General features: G+C 32.6%; 5 protein-coding genes and 3 long non-coding RNA genes across 8 annotated transcripts; 5 read left to right on the top strand and 3 right to left on the bottom strand.

Annotated features, from left to right (window-relative positions):
- Positions 1-2,860: 2,860 nt before the first annotated feature.
- On the top strand, positions 2,861-5,322 carry LOC123206209 (BTB/POZ domain-containing protein At4g08455-like). The gene is made up of 2 exons (XM_044623358.1): positions 2,861-3,305; positions 4,586-5,322. Exons 1-2 carry the CDS (start codon positions 2,964-2,966, stop codon positions 5,048-5,050), a joined length of 807 nt encoding a protein of 268 aa, XP_044479293.1. The 5' UTR covers positions 2,861-2,963; the 3' UTR covers positions 5,051-5,322.
- Positions 5,323-6,850: 1,528 nt separating this feature from the next.
- Positions 6,851-8,431, top strand: LOC123206235 (BTB/POZ domain-containing protein At4g08455-like). Its single transcript, XM_044623389.1, has 2 exons — positions 6,851-7,288; positions 7,778-8,431. The coding sequence occupies exons 1-2, from the start codon at positions 6,962-6,964 to the stop codon at positions 8,264-8,266; spliced, it is 816 nt and encodes a 271-aa protein (XP_044479324.1). The 5' UTR covers positions 6,851-6,961; the 3' UTR covers positions 8,267-8,431.
- Positions 8,432-8,599: 168 nt separating this feature from the next.
- On the bottom strand, positions 8,600-9,093 carry LOC123206208. Its single transcript, XR_006499955.1, has 2 exons — positions 9,014-9,093; positions 8,600-8,924 (listed from the first exon to the last, which is right to left on the bottom strand). It is a non-coding gene; the product is annotated as an uncharacterized LOC123206208 (long non-coding RNA).
- A 1,679-nt stretch (positions 9,094-10,772) lies between these two features.
- Positions 10,773-12,263, top strand: LOC123206237 (BTB/POZ domain-containing protein At4g08455-like). The gene is made up of 2 exons (XM_044623391.1): positions 10,773-11,051; positions 11,538-12,263. Exons 1-2 carry the CDS (start codon positions 10,800-10,802, stop codon positions 12,009-12,011), a joined length of 726 nt encoding a protein of 241 aa, XP_044479326.1. The 5' UTR covers positions 10,773-10,799; the 3' UTR covers positions 12,012-12,263.
- Positions 12,264-13,510: 1,247 nt separating this feature from the next.
- Positions 13,511-19,492, bottom strand: LOC123206231. Its single transcript, XR_006499959.1, has 4 exons — positions 19,416-19,492; positions 19,219-19,290; positions 13,710-13,783; positions 13,511-13,620 (listed from the first exon to the last, which is right to left on the bottom strand). It is a non-coding gene; the product is annotated as an uncharacterized LOC123206231 (long non-coding RNA).
- LOC123206226 (BTB/POZ domain-containing protein At4g08455-like) lies at positions 15,443-17,077 on the top strand. The gene is made up of 2 exons (XM_044623378.1): positions 15,443-15,751; positions 16,239-17,077. The coding sequence occupies exons 1-2, from the start codon at positions 15,488-15,490 to the stop codon at positions 16,749-16,751; spliced, it is 777 nt and encodes a 258-aa protein (XP_044479313.1). The 5' UTR covers positions 15,443-15,487; the 3' UTR covers positions 16,752-17,077.
- A 718-nt stretch (positions 19,493-20,210) lies between the features above and the next one.
- On the bottom strand, positions 20,211-21,537 carry LOC123206230. Its single transcript, XR_006499958.1, has 3 exons — positions 21,408-21,537; positions 21,080-21,194; positions 20,211-20,350 (listed from the first exon to the last, which is right to left on the bottom strand). It is a non-coding gene; the product is annotated as an uncharacterized LOC123206230 (long non-coding RNA).
- Positions 21,538-22,687: 1,150 nt separating this feature from the next.
- LOC123206229 (BTB/POZ domain-containing protein At4g08455-like) lies at positions 22,688-24,131 on the top strand. Its single transcript, XM_044623380.1, has 2 exons — positions 22,688-23,049; positions 23,531-24,131. Exons 1-2 carry the CDS (start codon positions 22,786-22,788, stop codon positions 23,984-23,986), a joined length of 720 nt encoding a protein of 239 aa, XP_044479315.1. The 5' UTR covers positions 22,688-22,785; the 3' UTR covers positions 23,987-24,131.
- Positions 24,132-24,473: the final 342 nt, after the last annotated feature.

The following is a 24,473-nucleotide window of genomic DNA, read 5'->3' as shown; positions in this document are numbered from 1 at the left end:
TTTACAAACGTAACAAAAGTTTTTGCTTATTAACCAAACTACGAACCATCTGTCATGATTTATGGAATGCAAGGTTCAAAAAATGGTAGTGTTATACTACTGTCATATTCATTTCACATAGCAATGGCTATAGAAAAATTGAGGGATGTAGCTGAACGGATATGGGCGCTCCTTAGTGATTATGATGTCAAGCATGCTTGTAGAGGCGATATGCTCAAATCCATGAAGGACAAGAATGGAGTTGATAGGACCTTGCATCTAATGTTGGATCCAAACTAAGTTACCTTAAACCGAGTTGGTTCAGTTTCAAAAGCTAAATCAATTCAATTTGAATTGGTTTAAATTTAAATCGAGTTTAAACTAAAAGGGTCGACTCATTTTTAAAATCAAAATAAACTCAAATTATAAAGAGTTTGATTTATTTAGACTATTGAGTAAGATAGTAGTTCAATTCAATTCAAATTTAACTCGTAACTTTATATTAAATAATTATCAAAATAACATCGTTTTATCCCTTATTAAGTAAAATAATGTCATTTTGTTAATAAATTATGAATCTGAGTTATTAATTTAAACCATAAATTCGAGTTATAAACTCGAATCAAATTCAAATCAAATTATTTTTTATTTAAATTAAATTTAAATAAAAAGATGTTCGAATTCAATTCGATTTATATCTACCCTTATCTGCATCCACATGGACAGCGATAAGGGCCCAAACTTTATCCTCTACTAGATTAAAGAATGGGTTCCACTTGGGCGAACTATTTTGAAAGCTTCAAATGAGAGAACTCTTAGATTTTCATATATTGGAAAAGAGATTGAAAATATTTTAGATTTGGGACTCGGGATATTCGCTAATTTCAGTGTTGTTTTGAGAAAGAAATAAAGTATTTGTGTCTTCTATATTATTTGTTTTTTTCATAATAATCAAATAGTAAATAGTATCGTACATTAAAAATTTAATTTTTTATATTATATATTAAATATTATATCGTATTTTATAATATAGTTTTTCAAAAATAAAATAATTAAAAAAATCTAATTAACACATCATTACTTTAAAAAATATCATAAATATTTTTAAAAATTTAAAATTTTTCATATAAATTTCTAATTGTATCATTATTTTATTTAAAAAATATATCAATCTATATCGATAAATATATTATATGATAAAATATGTATTTTAACATAAAATTTATATTATATCATATAATATATTTATTATATTATATTAATTTAATATATCTTATAACATATTTATTATATTATATTATATAATAAAATATATATTATATATCATAAAATACAAGTGTTATTTGGTCTGGGTATGGATGGTTTCTATCCTAAAATATAATAGAATTTACTGACATAATCTTTCACCAATTTGTTTTTTTTTTTTTTAATTGTAAAGATGACAAGCATGATTCCGATAGAAAAATAATCCTTTCTCCCTTGTTTAGACTTGAAAGTGTCATACTTTTAGACCAAACCCAAGGTTAAATGTAATACCAAAGTTATACACTTAACTTTAAAAAGTTCAAACTTTTACTCATAAGTAAAATTTTGTTTAAAAACTCAGTTAATATTAAGAGTAAAATCATTATTTAATCAAAAAAATTAAAACAACTAAAGTTTTATTGTATTTTCCCTCTTCAATTTAAAAATCTAACAATTTGTCTTCATTCTAAGTTTAAAAAGTGATAAATTTATCCCTAAAATTTTGAAACCATCTGTCTTTGATCGTGTTGACTCTCCCTCCCAACTCATCTCCTCTTGTCAACTTGTTTCCACCCACTAATGAAGATGAAATCATCTTCGTCAAAGATAATTATTTTAATCGTTGGATGAGAACAAATCGACAAAGAGAGATAACCCAAGGTAAGAGGATAAACATGGTCAAAAATGACAATAATTTCAAAACTCTAGAGATGAAATTGTTATTTTTTAAAAGTCAAAGGACAAATTTTCATCCATTAACTTTCCAAAGCTAAATACCCACTTATTTGTTAAAATTCAATGTTATGAATAAGGGTAAAATTGTCATTTAGTTAAAAAAATTAAAAAAACTAAAAACAATTAATTTCCTCCTAGGTTTATAAATTTGAAATTTCCTCCCTTGAAGGTTTGAAAAATCACCTTTTTCCTCTAGGATTTTGAAATTGTCACCGAAGAAGGTAGAGTTCATTGTCTCTGATCGCATAGCTTTCACTTCGACGGATCTTGGCATCATCCAGAAACATCTTCGAAGAGTAGAAACATGATAGAAGTGGTCAAGATCCATCATGGGACGGATCTACACAAAGCGTAATGATCCATCGCACGACAAATCTTCGACAACGTTGCTTCCAATTGTCGCCTTCGTGACTGTGTCTTCGTCATGGAGGCTAAAGAGAGCGCCAATAGATGAAAGGTCAACCAGAGAATGTCATCGAAGAAGGAATAAAAACCCTAGGGGGAAATGGTGATTTTTTAAACCTTGGGTGGGGGAACGGATAGTTTTTAATATTTTTAGTTAAATAATTATTTTATCCCTAATTTTAACAGTGATTTTAACATATGAGTGGGTATTTAAGTTTTTAAAATTTAATGAGTGAAAATTTGTTCTTTCATTAAACCTTGGTTGGGAAATAATCCTTTGGCTTTTTTTAAATTTTGAGTAAAAAAAATTAGTAGAATTTCAAAATGATAAAAAAATGTCATAAAACTTTTATTTTAAATTTTTTTTTGTTAAATAAAGATTTTATTCTTAATTTTAATTAAAAATTTAAATAAAATTTTATTTGTGAGTGGAATTTTAGATTTTAAAAAATTAGAGGACAGGGACGCGAGGGTACACACTATTTTATGATGAAAAAAAGGATAATTACAACCCACCTTAGGGCACTTGAACGAATAAACCACATTTCATAATAGGACCCACTCTACCTAGACTGACCCAATTGGACCTAACTTCCGACATGCGCGAACGCCGGTGTACTCGCCACGCCGATTCTTCGGAGTCGGAGATCGATTCCGAATCGGAAACCATGCAGTGCATATCATGCAGGGAGGAATACGGGACACGTGACGCGGGCACGTGCAAGGAATGTTACGAGGAGGCCAGCGAGACCGAGGAGGAGCTCAAGCGAGAGATCGACGATCTTAAGGCTAAAGTTGCTTTTTTAAGATTTTGGTCTCCGCTTGATCATCATGCTAGGTCTCACAATGGACCTTGTTACACCGACGTCGTTTTGGTCGCCACCACCGAGGATGGTTCCTCTGGCCTCTCCGTTCCAGTCCCTGCCCATAAAGCCGTTTTGGTGAGTACCCTTAAAATCTTTAGTAGGATTATTTATTATTCTTGTTTTGATGGATGATATTGTTTTAGTTCAAGAAGGTGGAGGTGGTAGTTAGTACTGTTAGCTTAGTTGGTAATGTTTCTTTTAGTTGTAGGAGCGGTTTTGAGATAGAAATTTGTTCATCTTGGAGTTGCGGAGAGTTTACATTGAATTTTGGAGGGCTTGGATGATATTTGTGAGTTGGGAGTGAGGTTGATAAAAATTTGTTAACTTTTTAGCTCAAGGAAACTCTTCAACCCTTGTGGAAGTGATGGAATTTTTCATCTGTAATCTGTAGATTGAATTCTTGTGGTTGATTGAGTTGCTCTGTATCATGTGTAGGTGCTTCTTTGTTAGAGTGGCCATATGTCAATGTTTGTCAGGTTAATTAATTATGGAGAAGGAATAACAGGGTATGTGTTCCAACCTGCAATTTCAACCAGAACATAGCCAAACACAGCAAAAACACACAAACGGTAGGCAAAAGGTTAAGAGAAATCTGATCTTATTTATCAACTCAGCAGGAGATTCCCACTATTTACACTCAACTGCCCAACCAGGTGAAATCAGAGAACAGATTTGAACTGAAAGATGAATAGTTCCTGGAAATGCGAGAGGCGAGTTCTCGCCCTTCCTTTCCTCCTTCCACTTTAATTTTTTCTTTCCTTTCCAGCCCCACTCCCTGACTGATTCATATGTTCTCTCTGCTAATCGCTCTCTCTGCTAGTCGCTCTCTCCTCTAGTCACTTGTGTCGTTCTCTCCGCTGTTCTCTTGTGACCCCATCTCCTCAGCCTACGCTTCCATGTGTGCCCTTACTTATTTAGAGATCTATCAATGTGCATATAAAATTGAATTGTGAATTGCTTATTTGGCTGCTCTACTTGTGGAACTGGAATTGAAGCCCATAACTGGCAGATACCACTTACAATTATTTTAAAAAAAAAAGGTTGTTGGATAATTCTATTTGCAGTTGAATCTTGATCCTATACCATTTATTGGGAGAGTACACTGCCTTTTATGGGTCTTGCTACATAATTTTGGGGTGTTGCAGATGGATTCGATGGAGCATGAGGTTGTTAGTAGTTCAAATATGATTCCATATAAAATTAAGGGGGTGTGTGTGTCTTTGTGTGCTCAATTCAAGCATTCATTTCTGTATAATTTTATTTATATTTTTACTATGCATTCAATAGGTGATGCACTTCTGGAGTACAGAATTCATTACTTACTATTTCTTTGAATTGTTTTTATATGCATTCAGGTGAGCCGTTCTCCAGTGTTCAAAGCCATGCTAGAGAATGAAATGGAGGAAAGCCGGAGTGGCACTATAAAGATCAGTGATGTGACTTATGATGCACTTCGTGCATTTGTCAGCTATTTGTACACTGCAGAAGCATGCCTTGATGAGCAAATGGCCTGTGACCTTCTAGAACTGGCTGAAAAATACCAGGTGAAGCACCTTAAAGCATACTGTGAGAAGTTCCTGCTATCCAAGTTAAATTGGGACAATTCAGTCATGAGCTATGCCTTTGCACACCAGCATAATGCTAAACAACTGCTTGATGCATCTTTGTCATTGATCACTGACAACATGGACAAGTTCACCAAACGGGAGGAGTACAAAGAACTTGTTGAAAAGGACCCCCACCTTGTGGTGGAGATCTATGAAGCTTACCTCTCCAAACAGGTGAATACTGCTGCCCATAAGGATTCTTCCATGAAGTAATAACTGAGTACAGTTTTCTTCCTGTTCTGATCTGAAAACAGAGAGGGATAAAATATGAGTCACTGATCATTGTTTTTTGTTTATGAAGTCTCTGGATGTGGATGGAGAGTATATGAACAAACTAAAATATTTGTTGGTTGGAAAGTTCTGTAGTAGTTTTCGTCTATATTGAAGGGCATGCCAAAGTTTTCTCAAAGATGTGAGATACTGGTGGCAAAACTTGAAATTGTAATATGTTGTGGAGTTATGGAAATCATCTAGTGTTATCTGTATATCATATAGTTTTTTTCCTTAAATGTCTATAGTTTACCATGTATTTATGGCAAGCTCAGAATTTATCCATTGATCTTTAACTTATCAGCAATCAAAATTCAAAACAACATATCTTTGAGAAATCTTTTCAAAGATATGTCAGAATTTATCCACTGTTCTTGGTTGTGTTTAGACTGGCGCCTGGAAATTTCAAATTGGTCAGACACATGAATCTGATAAAGTTGTTTCCCGGTGGCAGCAGTAATCAGAAATGTTTTCTTAAATAGGAAATCACGCACACAAGTGTCCTCTGGTTGGTAGCACATCCGAACAAGAAATCTTCAAAGAGGGTCATCAATTCCAAGTGCATAAAATTTTCTATGACATTTGAATGTTATCGTGTTTAGGCCAAATGACTGTTCCCCATCAAGATTTAATAAAACTACATTTCTCACTTTTTAAATTTGGGAAAATTATTTTTCCACCAACTATCAAAATTGGTCAATAGTTTTAACTGTCAAAATATATTTATTTTATTTTATTTTATTTTTTTCCAAAATTATATTAAGAATATAATTAACCCTTTTTTTTATCCTTTAAATTAAAATTATTATAATGATACTCTTATCAAATTGAATTATAAATAGTCTTTATGGAGGTGTAAATTACCAGGGGTAAACAAATAAATTTTTTATCTTATTTTAGAAATTATTATTTTTATCTCTTATATATTGAAAATATATTATAGCTTTAATAATTTGTAACATGATATTTACTTCTTTAAGGATATAACTATATTTTTTAAATTGTAAAAATACATATTTAAAAATTAAAAATTTTAAAAACACTCCAAATCTTTTTTGAATTTTGAAAACCCTGTAAAAACTTTCATTAACACTTTTAATATATTCAAAAATCATAGTTCATCCTCTTCACATATGATATATGTTATTATCACCTTTATTTATATTTGTATTAGTAAATGACTTTTTTAAATTGAAATAACGAAAATCTGTCATGTTATGCACCTTGGGTGGGAAACAGTTATTTGGCCTTATATTTAAAATATATTTTTCCCAATCAATGAAGTATATTTGCATAATTAAAATATTAATAAAATTATATATATATATTGATAATTATAATTTAGGTATATAACTTATGTATCATCATGTGACTGAATAGTTTTGAATTAAAAATAAAATAATATTTAATTATACAATAACATATCATTTGTATATCTAAATTGTAAAAGCAAATTATTTTCTTTTTTTCTAGTATCACATTATGTCAGCTCCAGCATTGAGAACTGAAAAATTGCATCTGTACCCGCCAATCCGCCATATGAATTTATCGCAAAATATGTAAACGCTTTATCGTGCACGTCCTGCGACCCGGAAAATGATAAATTTTGATCCTGTTTCTTCTATTTCTTTACCGATGGTCAGCTTTTGGTGTCCTTCCTCTGTCGGCATTGATACTGAACTACTCAAGAGACACATATACAGAGAGGCAATCGCAGTGCTTCAATGGTGGCTATATTGCTACTTTTCTTGCCTGAAATTTTTAGTTTTTGTATTTGCTTAAACGCCTGGCTCACGCATTCTGAGTAACCTTACACCCGCAGCAAGGTAGCCAGGCCAAAACACTTAACTTTCAATGTATTACCTTACAACATTCCTCAATTTAACCCAAACCAGAAATTGGAAAACAAAGAAGAAGATGACGTATTGCCAATGTTGCAGACGGGCATACCGGTCAGGCGAAGGGGGCGCCTGCAAAGACTGCTACAAGAGGTCGGAAGAAACAGTTGAGGAGCTGCAACTAGAGAACGAAGAGCTTAAAGCCAAAATTGCCTTCTTACGGATTTCTTCTCCACTTGATCACCGCGATCATGCATCTTACAACGACGTCGTTTTGCTCGCTGCCTCCGACGACAGAACTTCTGAATCCGCCGTTCCTGTCCCGGCTCATAAGGTCATTTTGGTCAGTACCCATTTTACCCATTTCACACATTTGCTGAATTATAATATTATTTTCTATACAATGCATACAATTTTGAATAAACACCAAAATATATAAATGATTTGTCATATTATAAATAGGATTCCTATTCTGAATGAATTTGAATCCTATGAGTGTTTTATTTAACATCATTTTATTTTATTTTTAATTTAAAATTTTATCTCAAATCATCAAAAAAATAATTGATTTAATTCTTAAATAGATATTTAAATAAGACCGAACCATTCATTAGAGTATTGTCTTTTTGTTTTCTTATCTAAAAGTCAAGGTTTTAGACATTTAATTTTGTCAAAAAGATCAAATCTTTGGTGTGTATGATGAACTCTTCTACAAAACTTGGCACATGCATAAACTTAATCTTCCAATGACATATTATTTATATATCTAATTATATAACCGTAAAATTGCTCTTTCCAATGTATAGATAGTATAACTGTAATATCTAAACAGGTGAATCGTTCGCCAGTGTTGAAAGGCACGCTAGAGAATGAGATGGAAGAAAAGCAGACTGCAACCATAGAGATCACTGATGCATCACATGATGTTCTCTGTGAATTTATCAACTATCTGTACACTGCTGAAATAAGTCTTGATGAGAAACTGGCCTGTGAACTTCTAGAATTAGCAGAAAATTATGATGTTGAGCATCTTAAAGCCTACTGTGAGAAGTTCCTGGTGTCCAAATTGAACTGGGAAAATTCAATCACGAGATACGTATTTGCACACCGACACAATGCAGAACGTCTCCTTCGTGCAGCTTTATCATTGATCACAAACAATATGAGCAACTTCATTAAAAGGTCTGAGTATATGGAGCTTGTTGAAAAGGAGCCTCGCCTGCTTGTGGAAATCTACGAAACTTACCTCTCCAAACAGATCAACGCCGTTCCCCAGAAATTTCCACAGCCTGCCTGGGAGTATGACTCTGATAAGTGTTGATCTGAAGAAAGAGATATTCTTTTTCTCAGATGGGGATTGAGTTGTTTGTCAGTTAACATTACATTCAATGGGAAACTTTATTAAAGAACAAAGTGTCAAAAACTTCAGGGCCTGAAAGTGTTAATATTTGCATCACTTTTATATAAAGAACTCTTTAGTTTTCCATTAGTTTTTCAGATATGTGCTACAACTCATTAGTTTTTCATTATAATTAATGTTCAAATGATTCTGAATCTAAAAGAAGTTCTCAGAATCCCATTCATGTGAAGGTAAAGGAAAATAATTAAACTTTTCCCTATTGGTGATGTTTGTTCCTTCACCAAGGAGGCTAATGTCCAGAAAAACAATACATGTAATGATCCTGTCTTTAACAACCCCATCTTCCCTCCCAAACCAAAAACAATTATTTAGGTTTCACCCAAGTATAATATACAATTTTTTTTAAAACACGTAAGCAGTATAATCTACAAATAGTAAACATACTGTAATACATGAATCCCCCGGGTATAAGTGGTAGGAAAAAGACATTTTATAACATACCATCAGCATAAGTAAGCTTGGTTCTGCCTCCAATAGCTTCTTTCGCTTTGCGCGGAACAGCAAGAGAGTTAACATAGAACTGCTCGGCAGCACTGACGCCTAATGATGCTGGAATTCCCTACATGAAAATAAAGTGCATTTATTTTATAGCCAAGTAGAACTATTTTTAATCAGAAGCAATTCTCCACTGGATTAAAACAACTCCACCTTGAACAGAAATGCATAACAGAAGTGCATTGATACCTTGAAAGAAAAGAATCCATCTCACACCAGTATCATGCCTGAAAATACGACAAAACACCACCAAAATCAAGATACTGCATATTGTTGATCCAAATTTTAATTACATCTATGAGATGCAACTTAATGAACATATTCATTATTGCAAATTACAATAGGGCGTATCTCCTCAAAAATATATGGGTGTGAGTATGTGTGGAAAGCAAGAAAGTTACTGCCAATGCTCATTCATCGGGATCGAAGTCCAATGAATTAGCACTTTAAATAGCGTTGTCAAGTTATCAAACAGATGGCTTGAGGGGTAAATTAGAACTCTTTCTTATCTCATACATTATGATTATTATATTACTTTCACATAGTGACCTAATACAGATTAGAGGACACAGTGTTCTTCAAGTGATACATCACCCACCAGAAAAGTAAAACACATACAACACCAAGGTTCACAAAACAAAAATCCTCATGGTCATACATAAACCAATAATAATTAGAGACGAGGAACAATTTTGACTATAATAACTTGCACAGCTAATTCAATAAATTACAAAGAAAGCATATTTATTTTATTAAGAATATAATTAACCCTTTTTTTTTATCCTTTAAATTAAAAATATTATAATGATACTTCTGTCAAATTGAATTATAAATAGTCTTTGTGAAGGTGTACATTACTAAGGGTAAACAAATAAATTTTTTATCTTATTTCAGAAATTATTATTTTTATCTCTTATATATTGAAAATATATTATAGCGTTAATAATTTGTAACATGATATTTACTTCTTCGAGGATATAACTATATTTTTTAAATTATAGAAACACATATTGAAAATTTAAAAATTTAAAAACACTCCAAATCTTTTTTGAATTTTTAAAACCTTGTAAAAAATTTCATTAACACCTTTAACATATTCAAAAATCATAGTTCATCCTCTTAACATATGATATATGTTATTATCACCTTTATTTATACTTGTATTAGTAAATGACTTTTTTAAATTGAAATAACGAAAATCCGCTCTGTTATGAACCTTGGGTGGGAAATAGTCATTTGGCCTTATATTTAAAGGATATTTTTCCCAATCCATGAAGTACATTTGCATAATTAAAATATTAATAAAATTATATATACATATTGATAATTATAATTTAGGTATATAACTGATATATCATCATGTGATTGAATAGTTTTGAATTAAAAATAAAATAATATTTAATTATACAATAACATATCATTTGTATATCAAAATTGTTTGCCCAACCAGGATAAGATTGTAAAAGCAAATTATTTTCTAGTATCACATTATGTCAGCTCCAGCATTGAGAACTGAAAAATTGCATCTGTACCCGCCAATCCGCCATATAAATTTATCGCAAAATATGTAAACGTTTTATCGTGCACGTCCTGCGACCTGGAAATTGATAAATTTTGATCCTGTTTCTTCTATTTCTTTACCGATGGTCAGCTTTTGATGTCCTTCCTCTGTAGGCATTGATACTGAACTACTCAAGAGACACATATACAGAGAGGCAATCGCAGTGCTTCAATGGTGGCTATATTGCTACTTTTCTTGCCTGAAATTTTTAGTTTTTGTATTTGCTTAAACGCCTGGCTCACGCATTCTGAGTAACCTTACACCCGCAGCAAGGTAGCCAGGCCAAAACACTTAACTTTCAATGTATTACCTTACAACATTCCTCAATTTAACCCAAACCAGAAATTTGAAAACACAGAAGAAGATGACGTATTGCCAATGAAGATGATGACGTCTTGCCAATGTTGCAGACGGGCATACTGGTCAGGCGAAGGGGGCGCCTGCAAAGACTGCTACGAGAGGTCGGAAGAAACAGTTGAGGAGCTTAAAGCCAAAATTGCCTTCTTGCGGATTTCTTCTCCACTTGATCACCGCGATCATGCATCTTACACCGACGTCGTTTTGCTCGCTGCCTCCGACGACAGAACTTCTGAGTCCGCCGTTCCTGTCCTGGCTCATAAGGCCATTTTGGTCAGTGCTCAGTACCCATTTCACACATTTGCTGAATTATAATATTATTTTCTATACAATGCATACAATTTTGAATAAACACCAACATATATAAATGATCTGTCATATTTTAAATAGAATTCCTATTCTGAATGAATTTGAATCCTATGAGTGTTTTATTTAAGGTCATTTTATTTTATTTTTAATTTAAAATCTCATATCTCAAATCAACAAAAAAATTGATTTAATTCTTAAATAAGCATTTGAATCAAACCGGACCATTCATTAGGGTATTGTTTTTTCGTTTTCTTACCTAAAAGTCAAGGCTTCAGACATTTAATTTTGTCGAAAAGATCAAATCTTTGGTGTGTATGATAAACTTCCCTACAAAACTTGGCACATGCATAAACTTAATCATATAATGACATATTATTTACATATCTAATTGTATAAACGTAAAATCTCTTTTTCCAATGTATAGATATTATAATTGTAATATCTAAACAGGTGAATCGTTCGCCAGTGTTGAAAGCCACGCTAGAGGATGAGATGGAAGAAAAGCAGACTGCAACCATAGAGATCACTGATGCATCACATGATGTTCTCTGTGAATTTATCAACTATCTGTACACTGCTGAAATAAGTCTTGATGAGAAACTGGCCTGTGAACTTCTAGAATTAGCAGAAAATTATGATGTTGAGCATCTTAAAGCCTACTGTGAGAAGTTCCTGGTGTCCAAATTGAACTGGGAAAATTCAATCACGAGATACGTATTTGCACACCAACACAATGCAGAACGTCTCCTTCGTGCAGCTTTATCATTGATCACAAACAATATGAGCAAATTCATTAAAAGGTCTGAGTATATGGAGCTTGTTGAAAAGGAGCCTCGCCTGCTTGTGGAAATCTACGAAACTTACCTCTCCAAACAGATCAACGCCGTTCTCCAGAAAGTTCCTATTGTGGACTTAACAATTTAGAGACAGTTATTGGTGATGGAGGGAAAATGGAAATATGAAGTAAATATAAAAAGTTAGCTGGGCATGAGGACACTGTCGTTTTAAAATTGTGTTTCAGTATTTTGTGTTTTTTAATTGTACGTAATTATATGATACGGTGTCGTTGTCTTATTTGTTGATTGTAATTGTTTAACTGATACGATATCATTTCATTAGTAGAGTGTGGTGTCTTAAATAATGGAACAATAATGAAAGTATTCAGTTTTTGGCGCAAAACTCATGTTAAGCTTCCCTCTTCTATTCTGTAACCTTTCTCTGCTTTTGGAATTTTTTTGATTCTCTAATTCAGTGCGACTTCGTGCAACAATTCCACAGTCTTCCAGGTTGATACGACCCACCTACGATTTCTGAAATATAGGTTGGCCATAAATAAAGCCAGTCTTTGAGCGAGTGTTAGCTCCGATTAAAAAGACTGAGAAGAAAAATTGGAGAGGAAGAAGGAAAGGTAGCAAGAAGGAGAATATGGAGAGCAAGATTATTCTCTATTATTTTTCGAAATACAAAAGCCAGATATATATGTATTATTCCACTCATATGATAACTACTATGACAACCAATAATGATAAATACAAAAATAAGATATATATGACTCTACTAAACATGATAATGTCAAACTAAATTAGATAAAATTTACTAATTATATTTACTCTCATCCATACTAGATAAGTCTATTTCATCTAATGAAATCATTGAGCCACATAGGTGGCTTCCTAGTCCTTTTTGGATAATTGTTAGACGACACTTGTTGGATCCCTTCCTGGACATCTATATTGGACTGGTCCTCATTATTTAGCTTTTGTTGTTCTTCCACCTGCAATTCATCTTTTGTATTCTGTTGCTTCTGTTTAGCTTGCCCCAAGTGTATAAATTTGGTTGTATCACAGGTAGTCTGGCTTTCATGTGTGATGATCTGAAGAAAGAGATATTCTTTTTCTCATATGAGGATTGAGTTATTTGTCAGTTAACATTACATTCAATGGGAAACTTTTTATTAAAGAACAAAGTGTCAAAAACTTCAGGGCCTGAAAGTGTTAATATTTGCATCACTTTTATATAAAGAACTCTTTAGTTTTCCATTAGTTTTTCAGATATGTGCTACAACTCATTAGTTTTTCATTATAATTAATGTTTAAATGATTCTGAATCTAAAAGAAGTTCTCAGAATCCCATTCATGTGAAGGTAAAGGAAAATAATTAAACTTTTCCCTATTGGTGATGTTTGTTCCTTCACCAAGGAGGCTAATGTCCAGAAAAACAATACATGTAATGATCCTGTCTTTAACAACCCCATCTTCCCTCCCAAACCAAAAACAATTATTTAGGTTTCACCCAAGTATAATATACAATTTTTTTAAAAACACGTAAGCAGTATAATCTACAAATAGTAAACATACTGTAATACATGAATCCCCCCGGGTATAAGTGGTAGGAAAAAGACATTTTATAACATACCATCAGCATAAGTAAGCTTGGTTCTGCCTCCAATAGCTTCTTTCGCTTTGCGCGGAACAGCAAGAGAGTTAACATAGAACTGCTCGGCAGGACTGACGCCTAATGATGCTGGAATTCCCTACATTAAAATAAAGTGCATTTATTTTATAGCCAAGTAGAACTATTTTTAATCAGAAGCAATTCTCCACTGGATTAAAACAACTCCACCTTGAACAGAAATGCATAACAGAAGTGCATTGATATCTTGAAAGAAAAGAATCCATCTCACACCAGTATCATGCCTGAAAATATAACAAAACACCACCAAAATCAAGATACTGCATATTGTTGATCCAAATTTTAATTAAATCTATGAGATGCAACTTAATGAACATATTCATTATTGCAAATTACAATAGGGCGTATCTCCTCAAAAATATATGGGTGTGAGTATGTGTGGAATGCAAGAAAGTTACTCCCAATGCTCATTCATCGGGATTGAAGTCCAATGAATAAGCACTTTAAATAGGGTTGTCAAGTTATCAAACAGATGGCTTGAGGTGTAAATTAGAACTCTTCCTTATCTCATACATTTTGATTATTATTTTACTTTCAGATAGTGACCTAATACAGATTAGAGGACACTGTTCTTCAAGTGATACATCACCTACCCAGAAAAGTAAAACACATACAACACCAAGGTTCACAAAACAAAAATCCTCATGGTCATACATAAACCAATAATAATTAGAGACGAGGAACAATTTTGACTATAATAACTTGCACAGCTAATTCAATAAATTACAAAGAAAGCATATTTATTTTATTAAGAATATAATTAACCTTTTTTTAATCCTTTAAATTAAAAATATTATAATGATACTTCTGTCAAATTGAATTATAAATAGTCTTTGTGAAGGTGTAAATTATCAGGGGTAAACAAATAAATTTTTTATCTTATTTCAGAAATTATTATTTTTATCTCTTATATATTGAAAATATATTATAGCGTTAATAATTTGTAACATGATATTTACTTCTTTAAGGATATAACTATATTTTTTAAATTGTAGAAATACGTATTTAAAAATTAAAAATTTTAAAAACACTCCAAATCTTTTTTGAATTTTGAAAACCCTGTAAAAACTTTCATTAACACTTTTAATATATTCAAAAATCATAGTTCATCCTCTTAACATATGATATATGTTATTATCACCTTTATTTATATTTGTATTAGTAAATGACTTTTTTAAATTGAAATAACGAAAATCTGTCATGTTATGCACCTTGGGTGGGAAACAGTTATTTGGCCTTATATTTAAAAGATATTTTTCCCAATCGATGAAGTATATTTGCATAATTAAAATATTAATAAAATTATATATATTTATTGATAATTATAATTTAGGTATATAACTTATGTATCATCATGTGATTGAATAGTTTTGAATTAAAAATAAAATAATATTTAATTATACGATAACATATCATTTGTATATCTAAATTGTTTGTCGAACTAGTATAAGATTGTAAAAGCAAATTATTTTCTTTTTTTCTAGTATCACATTATGTCAGCTCCAGCATTGAGAACTGAAAAATTGCATTTGTACCCGCCAATCCGCCATATAAATTTATCGCAAAACATGTAAACGCTTTATCGTGCACGTCCTGCGACCCGGAAAATGATAAATTTTGATCCTGTTTCTTCCATTTCTTTACCGATGGTCAGCTTTTGATGTCCTTCCTCTGTAGGCATTGATACTGAACTACACAAGAGACACATATACAGAGAGGCAATCGCAGTGCTTCAATGGTGGCTATATTGCTACTTTTCTTGCCTGAAATTTTTAGTTTTTGTATTTGCTTAAACGCCTGGCTCACGCATTCTGAGTAACCTTACACCCGCAGCAAGGTAGCCAGGCCAAAACACTTAACTTTCAATGTATTACCTTACAACATTCCCCAATTTAACCCAAACCAGAAATTGGAAAACAAAGAAGAAGATGACGTATTGCCAATGTTGCAGACGGGCATACTGGTCACGCGAAGGGGGCGCCTGCAAAGACTGCTACGAGAGGTCGGAAGAAACAGTTGAGGAGCTGCAACTAGAGAACGAAGAGCTTAAAGCCAAAATTGCCTTCTTACGGATTTCTTCTCCACTTGATCACCGCGATCATGCATCTTACAACGACGTCGTTTTGCTCGCTGCCTCCGACGACAGAACTTCTGAATCCGCCGTTCCTGTCCTGGCTCATAAGGTCATTTTGGTCAGTACCCATTTTACCCATCTCACACATTTGCTGAATTATAATATTATTTTCTATACAATGCATACAATTTTGAATAAACACCAAAATATATAAATGATTTGTCATATTTTAAATAGGATTCCTATCCTGAATGAATTTGAATCCTATTAGTGTTTTATTTAACATCATTTTATTTTATTTTTAATTTAAAATTTCATCTCAAATCAACAAAAAAAATGGATTTAATTCCTAAATAGATATTTAAATAAGATCGAACCATTCATTAGAGTATTGTCTTTTTGTTTCCTTATCTAAAAGTCAAGGTTTTAGACATTTAATTTTGTCAAAAAGATCAAATCTTTGGTGTGTACGATGAACTCTTCTACAAAACTTGGCACATGCATAAACTTAATTTTCCAATGATATATTATTTGTATATCTAATTATATAACCGTAAAATTGCTCTTTCCAATGTATAGATATTATAACTGTAATATCTAAACAGGTGAATCGTTCGCCAGTGTTGAAAGCCACGCTAGAGAATGAGATGGAAGAAAAGCAGACTGCAACCATAGAGATCACTGATGCATCACATGATGTTCTCTGTGAATTTATCAACTATCTGTACACTGCTGAAATAAGTCTTGATGAGAAACTGGCCTGTGAACTTCTAGAATTAGCAGAAAATTATGATGTTGAGCATCTTAAAGCCTACTGTGAGAAGTTCCTGGTGTCCAAATTGAACTGGGAAAATTCAATCACGAGATACGTATTTGCACACCGACACAATGCAGAACGTCTCCTTCGTGCAGCTTTATCATTGATCACAAACAATATGAGCAAATTCATTAAAAGGTCTGAGTATATGGAGCTTGTTGAAAAGGAGCCTCGCCTGCTTGTGGAAATCTACGAAGCTTACCTCTCCAAACAGATCAACGCTGTTCTTCCAGAAAGTTCCTATTGTGGACTTAACAATTTAGAGGCAGTTATTGGTGATGAAAAGAAAATGGAAATATGAAGTAAATATAAAAAGTTAGTTGGGCATGAGGACACTGTCGTTTTACAATTGTGTTTCAGTACTTTGTGTTTTTTAATTGTATGTAATTTCATGATACGGTGTCGTTGTCTTGTTTGTTGATTGTAATTGTTTAACTGATACGATGTCGTTTCATTAGTGGAGTGTGGTGTCTTAAATAATGGAACAATAATGAAAGTATTCAGTTTTTGGCGCAAAACTCATGTTAAGCTTCCCTCTTCTATTCTGTAACCTTTCTCTGCTTTTGGAATTTTTTTGATTCTCTAATTCAGTGCGACTTCGTGCAACAGTTCCACAGTCTTCCAAGTTGATACGACCCACCTACGATTTCTGAAATATAGGTTGGCCATAAATAAAGCCAGTCTTTGAGCGAGTGTTAGCTCCGATTAAAAAAACTGAGAAGAAAAATTGGAGAGGAAGAAGGAAAGGTAGCAAGAAGGAGAATATGGAGAGCAAGATTATTCTCTATTATTTTTCGAAATACAAAAGCCAGATATATATGTATTATTCCACTCATATGATAACTACTATGACAACCGATAATGATAAATACAAAAACAAGATATATATGACTCTACTAAACATGATAATGTCAAACTAAATTAGATAAAACTTACTAATTATATTTACTCTCATCCATACTAGATAAACTTATTTCATCTAATGAAATCATTGAGTCACATAGGTGGCTTCCTAGTCCTTTTTGGATAATTGTTAGACGACACTTGTTGGATCCCTTCCTGGACATCAATATTAGACTGGTCCTCATTATTTAGCTTTTGTTGTTCTTCCACCTGCAATTCATCTTTTGTATTCTGTTGCTTCTGTTTAGCTTGCCCCAAGTGTATAAATTTGGTTGTATCACAGGTAGTCTGGCTTTCATGTGTGATGATCTGAAGAAAGAGATATTCTTTTTCTCATATGAGGATTGAGTTATTTGTCAGTTAACATTACATTCAATGGGAAACTTTTTATTAAAGAACAAAGTGTCAAAAACTTCAGGGCCTGAAAGTGTTAATATTTGCATCACTTTTATATAAAGAACTCTTTAGTTTTCCATTAGTTTTTCAGATATGTGCTACAACTCATTAGTTTTTCATTATAATTAATGTTTAAATGATTCTGAATCTAAAAGAAGTTCTCAAAATCCCATTCATGTGAAGGCCAAGGAAAATAATTAAACTTTTCCCTATTGGTGATGTTTGTTCCTTCACCAAGGAGGCTAATGTCCAGAAAAACAATACATGTAATGATCCGGTCTTTAACAACCCCATCTTCCCTCCCAAACCAAAAACAATTATTTAGGTTTCACCCAAGTATAATATACAATTTTTTTAAAAACACGTAAGCAGTATAATCTACAAATACTAAACATACTGTGATACATGAATCACCCAGGTATAAGTGGTAGGAAAAAGACATTTTATAACATACCATCAGCATAAGTAAGCTTGGTTCTGCCTCCAATAGCTTCTTTCGCTTTGCGCGGAACAGCAAGAGAGTTAACATAGAACTGCTCGGCAGCACTGACGCCTAATGATGCTGGAATTCCCTACATTAAAATAAAGTGCATTTATTTTATAGCCAAGTAGAACTATTTTTAATCAGAAGCAATTCTCCACTAGATTAAAACAACTCCACCTTGAACAGAAATGGATAACAGAAGTGCATTGATATCTTGAAAGAAAATAATCCATCTCACACCAGTATCATGCCTGAAAATATGACAAAACACCACCAAAATAGGACACTGCATATTGTTGATCCAAATTTTAATTACATCTATGAGATGCAACTTAATGAACATATTCATTATTGCGAATTACAATAGGGCGTATCTCCTCAAAAATATATGGGTGTGGGTATGTGTGGAAAGCAAGAAAGTTACTCCCAATGCTCATTCATCGGGATTGAAGTCCAATGAATTAGCACTTTAAATAGGGTTGTCAAGTTATCAAACAGATGGCTTGAGGTGTAAATTAGAACTCTTTCTTATCTCATACATTATGATTATTATTTTACTTTCACATAGTGACATAATACAGCTTAGAGGACACTGTTTTTTTTTTCAAGTGATACATCACCTACCCAGAAAAGTAAAACACATACAACACCAAGGTTCACAAAACAACAATCCTCATGGTCATACATAAACCAATAATAATTAGAGACGAGGAACAATTTTGACTATAATAACTTGCACAGCTAATTCAATAAATTACAAAGAAAGCATTTGCAACATAACATGTCTTCAAAAGGCCACTGGAATAAAGAAGGGAATGCACATCACCATGGCCGTGAGGTTTTGTCTATAGAAACCAAATAGTGTTAACTTTTTGAAACGAACAGAATAGTTAAAATTAGTAAGGTTACATAAACTCTGAGATTTACTGACAAGAATCATGGAAATACTCTGGCACTTACGAAAAATAATACAGAGAATAAGTACCTGAATTCTGTACTTGTTTTTAGGATCCAGAGCAAGCCAAGCCTCATTATCATCAAAACATGCAACTTTTTCCTGCAACAAATTATAAGCATAGTATTTTAATAGAGCTATTCTACAACTACAACTGATATTCCGAGGCATCAATTATGGTATTTAATTTATAAATAAAAGAAATACTTCAACAACCAATCAAGTACCTGCTTCCGAAGTTTGACTTGTGAAGGTTTCATTCCAAAATAAGAATTTGATTCCAGAAGCTCCAATGTTCATGAATGTGCATCACCCGACCTCATGATCACAAAAGGAATCTCTTTACTTTCTCCTACAAATATGAAAGTGACATCATTGCTTGAAATAGCTACATAAAGTTTCTTACTGATGGTGATGCACACTAAATATGAACTTGAGGAGAACGAGGTCTGATTGCATAATTTCATAATTTTCATCAGAAATCAAAATCAAACTGTTTCAGGTTTAGCAAGACCACCTACTTTAGTATAAGTATTTTCATACAATAGGCTTTTGACGATAACAAACCTTCTGTGAGTTGGCAGCTAGAATCCTGAAGAGCCAAAATACACTCAATGTAGTGCTGGAAAAAACATGTTCCAGTAGTGGTTTCTGCTGGAAGAGCCACCTGAATGATATTAAAAAATTATTAGTTACTGGTGTCAGCACAACTTCGATCTGATTTAAAGGAAAAGTTATCATTAGAAGTTATGCCCAATAAATAACAAGCTGTTAGATTAAAAAAAGTCATCGACTTATAGTAACTAAATTTGGATTTTTTTTTTTTGAAGGATGAGTGGTATAATAACAGAAAAATATGCTTATCATTCCCACTTCGTTTGTGAGATGCAATAACTAGGAATAACTAGAGATAAAATCATAAATTAAAGTAAAATATCAAAGTTATAAAACAAAACAAATATACATACTATGATTCACAAAAATAATTTAATACCCAATTAATATGATGATGAAGCACACACCTTAATTCCATTGCATCCAAGGCATTCCCCAAGACCACTGCAACAAGAACAAGGGCAGCATTCTTAGCTTCCTTAACTCCTGCCTGCTCATAATTGATAAAGGTACCATCACCAAAAATTAAAGATTCTCCTGTTGGAACCTGCAAAAATTATTACCAACATATCAGCCAAATTCTACTCACTCATTTGCTGTGTTAAACTGCTGATACTAGTGGAATCAAACATCATTCTCTTCAGCTATATAACCCCAAGAGAATGACAAACTTCTAAGTCCTCACAAAATCGTAGTGGGTTGAGCTACAGTTTGTGGAGTTTTGGTGGCACTCAACTGTTATAAAACTAAATTCAAACTTCTGCTCATTTAAACTATATGTTATGGAATTTTGCTAATTCTGTACTGGGGAGAAGCCAAAATTATCAAGGAGCTCGTATACAAGCAGGCCAAGCAAAATAGAGCATTTCTCCTTTAACAAGGAAAATGAAGCATTTCTCCTTTAACAAGGAAAATGAAGCACAGAATCCGGAGACATAACACAAATCAAATGAAATTATGTGGTTAGATGACTTCTGCCCCTTGTCCATGAATTCCCATATCATCAACTAACAATAAGATATAGTGTCATTGCAATAAATGTTGATTGATGATCAAAATGCATTTCTCATTAATCAATCAACAAACACATTTGCATTTGTAGATATGTCTAAAAATTGCTTATCAAAATTATTTTGCAGTAGGAACTTGAGATAGTATATTGGTTGGAAATTCATAATGAAAATTCTATAATAATTTTATCATAATTTTCAGCTGATTAATTGACTAAAACTGAAAATTTGTAAGTCTAAGAAGCATGAAATTTAAATTTACTTACAGAAGGAGTGAAGCCATCAAATGGATTCTTCCCATTTTGAGTCCCCTAAAAGTTCTCTAGCAGTTTTAATGTAAGATTTCAAACCACCAGGATAGCTATAGTTAAGCCGAGCCACCTAAAAGGAACAGAGACATGAAATTATAAGAACAAAAAACAGAAAAAAGGAAAAAAAAATACATATTTTGACACCAAAATCATTATGTGTTTATGGCAAGCTTAGAATTTACTGATTGATCTTCCTGAAAGTTTCTTCAAAAGGCTAACTAAAAAGCAATCAAAATTCAAAACAATGCATCTTGCTGTTCTTGATTGTGTTTAGAGTGGTTACCTGGAATTTTCAAATTGGTCAGGCACAAGAATCTGATAAAAGTTGTTCCCTGCTAGCAGCAGTAGTCAGAAGTCTTTTCTTAAATAAGAAATCACGCACACAAATGTCCTCTGGTTTAGTAGGCACATCTGAACAAGAAGTCTTCTAGGAGGGTCACCAATTCCAAGTGCATCATATTTATATTATTTTTCCCTCATTTGTCAAAACATATTTATATTATTTTATTTAAATATTATTAATCATTATTTTATTTCTATGTTTCAAAATATTATAATAACATCGCTATCGAACTGAGCTATAAATAGTTTTTGTGGAGTTTAAATGTCATTTTTTTAATTTTATTATAAAAATTGGATATTTCCCTTGTCTTGTTTTAGAAATTAACATATTAATTTCAGGTATTTTAAAGTATATTATAGCCCCAACTATCCGCAATATAATATTTAATTTTTTGGGTTATAACTATAATTTTTTAAACTATTGGTGGTATATTGAAATTTTTAAAAATACCCCCAAACATTTTTTTGAATTTCTAAAACCCTTTGAAAAAAATTTGTTAACACCATAGAAGTTAATTGTGTATTGTATGTTATATCGAAAACCTAATTTTTTTATGTTATATATCGTATATTATATTGTATCATATGATATATCTTTTTAATAATAATAATAATACAATAATAAAAAAATTCTAAGAGAGAGAGAGAAACCAGCCAATCATGGCGTTGGAAAAGGAAACGAGAAAAATAAAAAAACTTTAAGAGAGAAAATATAACATTTTAAATTTTAATTATATGAAAAAATTATTAATTTTCTAAATTTAAAAGAAAATTAAATAATATTTTATTATTTTTAATATATTACTAATTAAATAATAATTTTACTTTAAAATTTATTTGATTTTATTAATTTTAATAGTTTATAATCTGGTATTTGATTTTTAATAGTTAAATAGTATTAATTTGAGAGTATAATAAAGTTTGGGTTTTGACCTATATAAGTTTATGGCAAAATATATGTACGCTTTATAGTGTACCGTCCTCCCCCCCGGAAAATGATAAATTTTGATTCTGTTTCTACTATTTCTTCGCCTATGGTTAGCTTTTGATGTCCTTCCTCGGCAGACATGGATAACTGGACTACTCAAGAGACACATATACAGAGAGGCAATTGCAGTGCTTCTTCAATGGTGGCTGTATTGCCACTTTTCTTGCCTGAAATATTTGTTTTGGTATTTGCTTAAACGCTTGGCTCACGCATTCTGAGTAACCTTGCACCCGCAGAAAGGTAGCCACACCAAAACACTTAACTATAAATGTATTACCCTACAACGTTCCTCAACTGAACCCAAACCAGAAATTGGAAAACAGAGAAGAAGATGTCGAATTGCCAAGGTTGCAGGAGGACATACTGGTCATACGAATGTGGCATCTGCAAAGACTGCTTCGTGAGGTGGGGAAAAACAGTTAAGGTGCTGCAACGAGAGATCAAAGAGCTTAAAGACAAAATTGCCTTCTTACGGATTCCTTCTCCACTTGATCATCACGATCAGCCATCTTACACCGACGTCGTTTTGCTCACTGCCTCCGACGACGGAACTCCTGAGTCCTCCGTTCCTGTCCCGGCTCACAAGGCCGTTTTGGTCAGTACTCTGTACCCATTTCACACATTTGCTGAATTACTCATGCCCACAATATTTTTTTTTTTTATAATGCATACAGTTTTCAATATAAAATAAATTATATAGATGATATATCATATCATTTTATTTTTAATTTAAAGTCATTTTTAATTTAATTCTTAAATAGATATCTAAATCAGACAGGCCAAACCATTTATCAGACTTTTTTTTTTTGTGATCCTCCCTTAGGGTCTTAGACTTAGGCATTGATTTTTCAAAAAGATCGAATCTTTAAAGTATAGGATGAACTCCTCTGCAAAACATTGGTGCACGTATAATCAAAGTGTTTTACCAAACTGATGAACTATTCTAAATTAAAGATAAAATAAGATCTAATTATATAATGATACATTATCTATATATTTAATTTTGTATTCAAGACTGGATAGCATTGCTCTTTCTTATGTGTAGATATTATATTATAATTGTAATATCTGAAAAGGTGAATCGTTCGCCAATGTTGAAAGCCAAGCTAGAGAATGAGATGGAAGAAAAGCAGACTGCAACCATAGAGATCAGTGACGTATCACATGATGTTCTCTGTGAATTTATCAACTATCTGTACACTGCTGAAATATGCCTTGATGAGAAACTGGCCTGTGAACTTCTAGAATTAGCTGAAAATTATGAGGTTAAGCATCTTAAAGCCTACTGTGAGGAGTTCCTGGTGTCCAAATTGAACTGGGAAAATTCAATCACGAGATACGTATTTGCACACCGACACAATGCAAAACGTCTCCTTCTTGCAGCTGTATCATTGATCACAAACAATATGAGCAGCTTCATTGAAAGGGATGAGTATATGAAGCTTGTTAAAAAGGAGCCTGGCCTGCTTGTGGAAATCTACGAAGCTTACCTCTACAAACAGATCAGTGCTGTTCCCCGGAAATCTCCATAGCCTGCCCCCTTTGGCTAGTCTGGCTTTCTTGTATGATGATCTGAAGAAAGAGATATTCTTGCTCTCAGATGGGGTTTGAGTTATTTGTCAGTTAACATTACATTTGATGGGAATTTTATTAGAGAAGAAGTGCCAAAAACTTCAGGGCCCGAAAGTGTTAATATTTGCAACAGTTTGTATATAAAGAACTCTTCTGCATCTCTGTTTTCATGAAATATTCTTGTTAAATTGGATTGCACATGCAAATGTGTTTGTTTTAATCTAACTCTTCTTTAAATAGGGAAGTCCTACAGATCTCTTGTGGGACACCAGCGTAACAAGCATAACAGAGGTACAAACCTAGATTTATTTCCTAAAATTTTTAATATTCTATTAGTTTTACTAACCTCTAATGTTTAATTGTGTATAATTATATATTACACTAGTGTTAACTTTCCAGATAATTTTGACCTTGTTGCAACTTCGTCCACTGCTTCTTTACTCCAAT

This window comes from Mangifera indica, unplaced genomic scaffold (assembly GCF_011075055.1).
Source record: "Mangifera indica cultivar Alphonso unplaced genomic scaffold, CATAS_Mindica_2.1 Un_0028, whole genome shotgun sequence".
Classification (NCBI taxonomy): Eukaryota; Viridiplantae; Streptophyta; class Magnoliopsida; order Sapindales; family Anacardiaceae; genus Mangifera; species Mangifera indica.
The sequence above is the reverse complement of the archived record's forward strand: the minus strand, read 5'-3'. Positions and strand labels throughout refer to the sequence as shown.